This window comes from Mustelus asterias, unplaced genomic scaffold, assembly GCF_964213995.1.
Source record: "Mustelus asterias unplaced genomic scaffold, sMusAst1.hap1.1 HAP1_SCAFFOLD_1730, whole genome shotgun sequence".
Taxonomy (NCBI): domain Eukaryota; kingdom Metazoa; phylum Chordata; class Chondrichthyes; order Carcharhiniformes; family Triakidae; genus Mustelus; species Mustelus asterias.
Genome location: NW_027591675.1, coordinates 69,681 through 78,729, shown reverse-complemented (window position 1 = coordinate 78,729; position 9,049 = coordinate 69,681). Strand labels below are relative to the sequence as shown.

Genomic DNA, 9,049 nt, shown 5'->3' with positions numbered 1-9,049 from the left:
TGGTGTGTGTGTGGTGGGGTGGTGTGTGTGTGTGTGTGTGTCTGTGGTGGGGTGGTGTGTGTGTGTGTGGTGGGGTGGTGTGTGTGTGTGTGTGGTGGGGTGGTGTGTGTGTGTGTGTGGTGGGGTGGTGTGTGTGTGTGTTGTGGTGGGTGTGTGTGTGTGTGTGTGGTGGGGTGGTGTGTGTGTGTGTGGTGGGGTGGTGTGTGTGTGTGTGTGTGTGGGTGGGGTGGGGTGGTGTGTGTGTGGTGTGTGTGGTGGGGTGGTGTGTGTGTGGTGGGGTGGTGTGTGTGTGTGTGGTGGGGTGGTGTGTGTGTGGTGGGGTGGTGTGTGTGTGGTGGGGTGGTGTGTGTGTGGTGGGGTGGTGTGTGTGTGGTGGGGTGGTGTGTGTGTGGTGGGGTGGTGTGTGTGTGTGTGTGGTGGGGTGGTGTGTGTGTGTGTGGTGGTGTGTGTGTGGTGGGGTGGTGTGTGTGTGTGGTGGGGTGGTGTGTGTGTGTGTGGTGGGGTGGTGTGTGTGTGTGTGGTGGGGTGGTGTGTGTGTGTGTGGTGGGGTGGTGTGTGTGTGTGTGGTGGGGTGGTGTGTGTGTGTGTGGTGGGGTGGTGTGTGTGTGTGTGGTGGGGTGGTGTGTGTGTGTGTGGTGGGGTGGTGTGTGTGTGGTGGGGTGGTGTGTGTGTGGTGGGGTGGTGTGTGTGTGGTGGGGTGGTGTGTGTGTGGTGGGGTGGTGTGTGTGTGGTGGGTGGTGTGGTGTGTGTGTGGTGGGGTGGTGTGTGTGTGGTGGGGTGGTGTGTGTGTGGGTGGGGTGGTGTGTGTGTGTGTGTGTGGTGGGGTGGTGTGTGTGTGTGGTGGGGTGGTGTGTGTGTGGTGGGGTGGTGTGTGTGTGTGTGTGTGGGGCCGTGTGTGTGTGTGGGGCGGGGCGTGTGTGTGTGTGTGTGGGGCGGGGCGTGTGTGTGTGTGGTGGCGGGGCGTGTGTGTGTGTGTGTGTGTGTGTGTGGGGCGTGTGTGTGTGTGTGTGGGGCGTGTGTGCGTGTGTGTGTGGGGCGGGGCGTGTGTGTGTGGGGCGGGGCGTGTGTGCGTGTGTGTGTGGGGCGGGGTGTGTGTGGGGCGGGGCGTGTGTGTGTGGGGCGGGGCGTGTGCGTGTGTGTGTGGGGCGGGGCGTTGCGTGTGTGTGTGTGGGGCGGGGCGTGTGTGTGGGGCGGGGCGTGTGTGTGGGGCGGGGCGTGTGTGTGGGGCGGGGCGTGTGTGTGGGGCGGGGCGTGTGTGTGGGGCGGGGCGTGTGTGTGGGGCGGGGCGTGTGTGTGGGGCGGGGCGTGTGTGTGGGGCGGGGCGTGTGTGTGGTGCGGGGCGTGTGTGTGGTGCGGGGCGTGTGTGTGGTGCGGGGCGTGTGTGTGGTGCGGGGCGTGTGTGTGGTGCGGGGCGTGTGTGTGGGTGCGGGGCGTGTGTGTGGGGCGGGGCGTGTGTGTGGGGCGGGGCGTGTGTGTGGGGCGGGGCGTGTGTGTGGGGCGGGGCGTGTGTGTGGGGCGGGGCGTGTGTGTGGGGCGGGGCGTGTGTGTGGGGCGGGGCGTGTGTGTGGGGCGGGGCGTGTGTGTGTGGGGCGGGGCGTGTGTGTGTGGGGCGGGGCGTGTGTGTGTGGGGCGGGGCGTGTGTGTGTGTGTGTGGGGCGGGGCGTGTGTGTGTGTGTGGGGCGGGGCGTGTGTGGGGCGGGGCGTGTGTGTGTGTGTGTGTGTGTGGGGCGGGGCGTGTGTGTGTGTGTGGGGCGGGGCGTGTGTGGGGCGGGGCGTGTGTGTGTGTGTGTGTGTGTGGGGCGGGGCGTGTGTGTGTGTGTGTGGGGCGGGGCGTGTGTGTGTGTGTGTGTGTGTGGGGCGGGGCGTGTGTGTGTGTGTGTGTGGGGCGGGGCGTGTGTGTGTGTGTGGGGCGGGGCGTGTGTGTGTGTGTGGGGCGGGGCGTGTGTGTGTGTGGGGCGGGGCGTGTGTGTGTGTGTGGGGCGGGGCGTGTGTGTGTGTGGGGCGGGGCGTGTGTGTGGGTGTGTGGGGCGGGGCGTGTGTGTGGGTGTGTGGGGCGGGGCGTGGGTGTGTGGGGCGGGGCGTGTGTGGGTGTGTGGGGCGGGGCGTGTGTGGGTGTGTGGGGCGGGGCGTGTGGGGGTGGGGTGGTGTGTGTGTGGGGTGGTGTGGGGTTGGTGTGTGTGTTCCACATTCTCAGCATGCCTTGCATTGCACTGACGTCTCTCTCTCTCTCTCTCTCTCCTCTGTGTCTCTCCCAGGCGTACGTGGTGCTGGGACAGTTCCTGGTCCTCCGGAAGAATGAAGACCTCTTTAAGGAGTGGTTGAAAGACACGTGCCAGGCCAACTCTAAACAGTGCAGCGACTGCCACACCTGCTTGCGCGAGTGGTGTGATGCCTTCCTGTAGAAAGCCACCCCCTCTCTCCCTGCCAACAGCTCCCACCCCCACGTCCCCTTTGTACTTTTATCAATTGATTTTAAACTCGTGTTAAATTATCAGATGTGCTTGAAGTCTGAAGCGGTTCCCCACTCCCTCCCGAGTTGCATTCTCTCTCTCTCTCTCTCTCTCTCTCCCTGGTTGCTGAGATTGCTCTCTCTCTCTCTCTCTCTCTCCCTGGTTGCTGAGATTGCTCTCTCTCTCTCTCTCTCTCTCTCTCCCTGGTTGCTGAGATTGCTCTCTCTCTCTCTCTCTCTCTCCCTGGTTGCTGAGATTGCTCTCTCTCTCTCTCTCTCAAGGAGGGGTTGGGGAGGAGAGAGAGAGAGACTGCGAAATGGCTCCCACGACGGGACCTGCCCCGCGGCCGGGCCAGGTTGAGATGACCCGACGCGCTGACCTTTTTATCTCTTGTGCTATTAAATTGTTTTTAAATTCGGCTACCCCCCCCCCCCCCAACAACCCCTCTCTCCCTCCCTTCCTGAAGATGTGTTTCATTGAGCCAGTGTTGGATAAACTGCTGAGGTTCGCGTGTTTTTACTGGGGTGGGGGGGGGGTTGTGTGTGGGTCCACAAGACATTTTTTTTTTCTCCCCCCTCACCTCGGTAAGGGAGGGGGGGCATGATCCTTCTCCCTCACCCCCACCCCCACCCCGCCGTGCTGTACTAATTGCTGTGTATGCCTCCACAACTCACCGCAGACATGTTTTTCCTTTGCTTGGGGGGGTGTGTGTGTGAGCGCAAGATTCCTTGCCGCTTTCTGGAGGCTTGGACAAAGGTGTGGTGAATCCCCCCTCCCATCCGCAGTGAACCATTTTTATTCATTCTTAACTCTCAGGGGAGGTCACCCCCACCCCCCCCCTGTACTTCCTGATTCCCGTTCCCTTGTGCTTTACACATTAGTAAGACGGTGCTTGACTGCGGCCTGTTAAATTTTATATAATAAAATGCATTGTGTCTGAGGCGAGTTGTCCTGGTGGTTTTTGTATCTCTTCTCTTCCCTGCCCCCCCCCCCCCCCTTCCCCTCACCACTTTAGGGCGACCCGGTAGCACAGTGGTTAGCACTGCTGCTTCACAGCTCCAGGGACCCGGGTTCGATTCCCGGCTCGGGTCACTGTCTGTGTGGAGTTTGCACATTCTCCTCGTGTCTGCGTGGGTTTCCTCCGGGTGCTCCGGTTTCCTCCCGCAGTCCAAAGATGTGCGGGTTAGGTTGATTGGCCAGGTTAAAAATTGCCCCTTAGAGTCCTGGGATGTGTAGGTTAGAGGGATTAGCGGGTAAATATGTGGGGGTAGGGCCTGGGTGGGATTGTGGTCGGTGCAGACTCGATGGGCCGAATGGCCTCTTTCTGCACTGTAGGGTTTCTATTGATTTCTATGACCCAGTGGGTTAGCACTGCTGCCTCACAGCGCCGGGGACCCGGGTTCGATTCCAGCCTCGGGTCACTGTCTGTGCGGAGTCTGCACGTTCTCTCCGTGTCTGCGTGGGTTTCCTCCGGGTGCTCCGGTTTCCTCCTGCAGTCCAAAGATGTGCGGGTTAGGTGGATTGGCCGTGCTCCCCTTAGTGTCAGGAGGACTAGCTACAGTAAATTAATGGGGATAGGTGGGATTGTGGTCAGTGTGGACTCGATGGGCCGAATGGCCTCCTGCACTGTAGGATTCTATGATTCTAAACTTTCCACAGTGTTTCCCAGGCTCTGCCCCCCTCTGTCCTGTGCAGAGCTATCTGACTGCAGGAGGCATCCTATTTCTGTCCACATCCTCCAGTGGCGGCCCCCTTGCTCCCAAAGCCATTGGCCCGGCAAGGTCAAAACACAGGTTTTATTTTGATTTATTATTGTCACGTGTATTGGGACACAGTGAAAAGTATTGTTTCTTGCGCGCTATACAGACAAAGCATACTGTTCATAGAGTACATAGGGGAGAAGGAAAGGAGAGGGTGCAGAATGTAGTGTTACAGTCACAGCTAGGGTGTAGAGAAGGATCAGCTTAATGCGAGGTAGGTCCATTCAAAAGTCTGACAGCAGCAGGGAAGAAGCTGTTCTTGAGTCGGTCGGTACGTGACCTCAGACTTTTGTATCTTTTTCCCGACGGAAGAAGGTGGAAGAGAGAATGTCCGGGGGGCGTGGGGATCCTTAATTATGCTGACTGCTTTTCCCCAAGGCAGCGGGAAGTGTAGACAGAGTCAATGGATGGGAGGCTGGTGTGCGTGATGGGACTGGGCTACATTCACGACCCTTTGTATTTTCTTGGGGTCTTGGGCAGAGCAGGAGCCCCATACCAAGCTGTGATACAACCAGAAAGGATGCTTTCAATGGTGCATCTGTAAAAGTTGGTGAGAGTCGTAGCGGACATGCCAAATTTCCTTAGCCTCCTGAGAAAGTAGAGGCGTTGGTGGGGCTTTCTGAACTATAGTGTCGGCATGGGGGGGACCAGGACAGGTTGTTGGTGATCTGGACACCTAAAAGCGTGAAGCTCTCGACCATTTCTACTTCGTCCCCGTTGATGTAGACAGGGGCATGTTCTCCTTTACGCTTCCTGAAGTCAATGACAATCTCCTTCGTTTTGTTGACATTGAGGGAGAGATTATTGTTGCCGCACCAGTTCACCAGATTCTCTATCTCATTCCTGTTCTCTGTCTCGTCGTTGTTTGAGATCCGACCCACTACGGTGGTGTCGCCAGCAAACCTGAAAATCGAGTTGGAGGGGAATTTGGCTGCACAGTCATGGGTGTATAAGGAGTATAGTAGGGGGCTGAGAACACAGCCTTGTGGGGCACCAGTGTTGAGGATGAGTGTGGAGGAGGTGTTGCCTATCCTTGCTGATTGTGGCCCGGGGGGTAGGGAGTTCAGGATCGCAGAGGGAGGAGCTGAGGCCCAGGCCACAGAGTTTGGAGATGAGTTACACAGGAATGATTAGACCAAGATGGTCCAATGTTCTGCACCCATTTTGTGTGTGTGTCCCATAGACAGACACACGGACCAGGGACATGATGCAAGGGGTTCCTATGATCCAAACCCTTCCCCTCTTTAAAAGATAGCAGCCCCTGGAATGAAAGGCTTGATGGAGTGGCATGGTGGTCCACACTTGCCTCACAGCGCCAGGGACTCCGGTTCGATTCCCGGCTTGGATCACTGTCCGTGTCGAGTTTGCATGTTCTCCCCGTGTCTGCGTGGGTTTCCTCCGGGTGCTCCGGTTTCCTCCCACAGTCCAAAGGTGTGCGGGTTAGGGTGGATTGGCCGTGCTAAATTGACCCAAGTGTCAGGGGGATTAGCAGGGTAAATATGTGGAGTTACAGGTACAGAGTCTGGGTGCGATTGTGGTCGGTACAGACTTGATGGGATGAATGGCCTCCTCCTGCACTGTAGGGATTCTATGTATGAGGAGTGTTTAAGGACTTTGGGTCTGTACTCGATGGAGTTTGGGAGGAGAGGAATCTCATTGAAACTTGGAGAATGCAGAAAGGCCTGGATAGAGTGGACATGGAGAAGATGTTTCCGTTAGTTGGAGAGACTCGGATCCGAGAGCACAGACTAAAGTAAAAATGTATTTATTAGTCACAAGTAAGGCTTACACTAACGCTGCAATGAAGTTACTGTGAAATTCCCCTAGTCGCCCACACTCCGAGGCCTGTTCCGGTCGATCCACCTAACCAGCACGTCTTTCGGACTGTGGGAGGAAACCGGAGCACCCGGAGGAAACCCGCGCAGAGATGGGGAGAACGTGCAGACTCCACACAGACAGTGACCCAAGTCCCTCGCGCTGTGAAGCAGCAGTGCTAACCACTGTGCCACCTCAGAGTAAAGGGACGACCCTTTAGAACCAAGATTGTAAAATTCTGACAGGGTTAGGCAGGGTGGATTCAGAAAGAATGTTCGCAATGGTGGGGGAGTCCAGAACGAGGGGGTCATAGTTTGTGGATAAGGCGTTGGTGAGGCCACAGCTGGAGTATTGTGTGCAGTTTTGGTGTCCTTATCTGAGGAAGGATGTCCTTGCTATAGAGGGAGTGCAGCGAAGGTTTAGAACATAGAAACATAGAAAAACTACAGCACAAAACAGGCCCTTCGACCCCACAAGTTGTGCCGAACATATCCCTACCTTCTAGGCCTACCTATAACCCTCCATCCTATTAAGTCCCATGTACTCATCCAGGAGTCTCTTAAAAGACCCTACTGAGTTCGCCTCCACCACCACTGACGGCAGCCGATTCCACTCGCCCACCACCCTCTGTGTGAAAAACTTACCCCTAACATCTCCCCTGTACCTACCCCCCAGCACCTTAAACCTGTGTCCTCTCGTAGCAGACATTTCCACCCTGGGAAAAAGCCTCTGAGAGTCCACTCAATCTATGACTTCCAACATCTTATATACCTCTATTAGGTCTCCTCTCATCCTACGTCTCTCCAAGGAGAAAAGACCGAGCTCCCTCAGCCTATCCTCATAAGGCATGCCACTCAGTCCAGGCAACATCCTTGTAAATCTCCTCTGCACCCTTTCAATCTTTTCCACATCCTTCCTGTAATGAGGCGACCAGAACTGAGCACAGTACTCCAAGTGGGGTCTGACGAGGGTCTTATATAGCTGCATCATTATCCCCGGACTCCTAAACTCAATCCCTCGATTGATAAAGGCCAGCACACCATACGCCTTCTTAACCACCTCCTCCACTTGCGGGGCCGCTTTTAGAGTCCTATGGACCCGGACCCCAAGGTCCTTCTGATCCTCTACCGTACTAAGAGTCTTTCCCTTAATATTGTACTCCTTCAACCCATTTGACCTGCCAAAATGGACCACTACGCATTTATCTGGGTTGAAGTCCATCTGCCACTTCTCCGCCCAGTCTTGCATCCTATCTATGTCCCTCTGTAACTTCTGACACCCCACCAGACTATCCACAACCCCACCAACCTTCGTGTCGTCGGCAAACTTACCAACCCATCCCTCCACTTCCTCATCAAGGTCATTTATGAAAATGACAAACAGTAAGGGTCCCAGAACAGATCCCTGGGGCACACCACTGGTGACCGACCTCCATTTAGAAAAAGACCCATCTATACACACTTTCTGCCTCCTTTGGGCAAGCCAGTTCTGGATCCACAGGGCAGCAGCACCTTGGATCCCATGCCCTCTCACTTTTTCTAGAAGCCTTGCATGGGGGACCTTATCGAACACCTTGCTAAAATCCATATAAACCACATCTACCGCCTTCCCTTCGTCAATGTGTTTGGTCACATTTTCGAAGAACTCCACCAGGCTCGTAAGGCACGATCTGCCCTTGACAAAACCATGCTGAGTATTCTTGAGCATACTAAACCTCTCTGAATGCTCATAAATCTTGTCCCTCAGGATCTTCTCCATCAGCTTACCAACCACTGAGGTTAGACTCACCGGTCGGTAATTTCCTGGGCTATCTCTATTCCCCTTCTTGAAAATAGGAACCACATCCGCAATCCTCCGGCACCTCTCCCGTCTCCAGCGACGACGCAAAGATCAGCGCCAGAGGCTCTGCAATCTCTTCCCTCGTCTCCAACAATAACCTGGCTGATTTACCAGGCTGATTCCTGGGATGGCAGGTCCCTCATATGAGGAGAGACTAAGTCGGTGAGGATTATGTTCACTGGAGTTTGGAAGAGTGAGAGGGGATCTCATAGAAACTTATCAAATTCTAACAGTGTTAGACAGGGTAGATTCAGAAAGAATGTTCCCGATGGTGGGGGGAGTCCAGAACTAGGGGGTCATAGTTTGAGGATAAGGGGGGAAACATTTTAGGACTGAGGTGAGGAGAAATTTCTTCACCCAGAGAGCGGTGGAATTCACTCCCACAGAAAGTAGTTGAGGCCAAAACGTTGTGTGATTTCAGGAAGAAATTAGATATCGCTCTCGGGGCGAAAGGGATCGAGGGATATGGGGGGGGGGGGAGATCAGGATATTGAATTTGATGATTAACCATGATCAAAATGGATGGCGGAGCAGACTAGAAGGGCAGAATGGCCTCCTCCTGCTTCTGGTTTCTATGTTGGTGAGGCCACACCCAGAGTATTGTGTGCAGTTTTGGTCTCCTTTTCTGAGGAAGGATGTTCTTGCTCTCGAGGGAGCGCAGCGAAGGTTTACCAGGCTGATTCCGGGGATGGCGGGACTGAGGAGAGATTGACCAGGTTAGGATTGTTTTCGCTGGAGTTCAGACGAATGAGGGGGGAGGATCTCATAGAGACTTATAAAATTCTAACAGGACTAGACAGGGTAGATGCAGGGAGGATGTTCCCGATGGTGGGGGGAGTCCAGAACCAGGGGTCACAGTCTGAGGATTCGGGGGAGACCATTTAGGACGGAGGTGAGGAGACATTTCTTCACCCGGTGAGCCTGTGGAATTCATTCCCACAGGAAGTAGTTGATGCCAAAACACTGAATGTATTCAAGAGGCGGCTGGATATAGCACTTGGGGCGAACGGGGTCAAAGGTTATGGGGAGAAAGCAGGATTAGGCTATTGAGTTGCATGATCAGCCATGATGGTGATGAATGGTGGAGCAGGCTCGAAGGGCCGAATGGCCTCCTCCTGCTCCTATCTTCTATGTTTCATCTGCTTGTGAGTTGATTCCCGGTCTTTGATCGGCTTGTGTGTCTGA

At 55.5% G+C, this 9,049-nt stretch overlaps 1 protein-coding gene across 1 annotated transcript; it reads left to right on the top strand.

Annotated features, from left to right (window-relative positions):
- Positions 1-2,255: 2,255 nt before the first annotated feature.
- LOC144488638 (barrier-to-autointegration factor-like) lies at positions 2,256-3,391 on the top strand (the record flags this gene model as incomplete). The annotated part of the gene is made up of 1 exon (XM_078206704.1): positions 2,256-3,391. A coding segment is annotated over one exon (147 nt), but the record flags the coding sequence as incomplete, so codon positions are not given.
- Between the last annotated feature and the right edge of the window lie 5,658 nt (positions 3,392-9,049).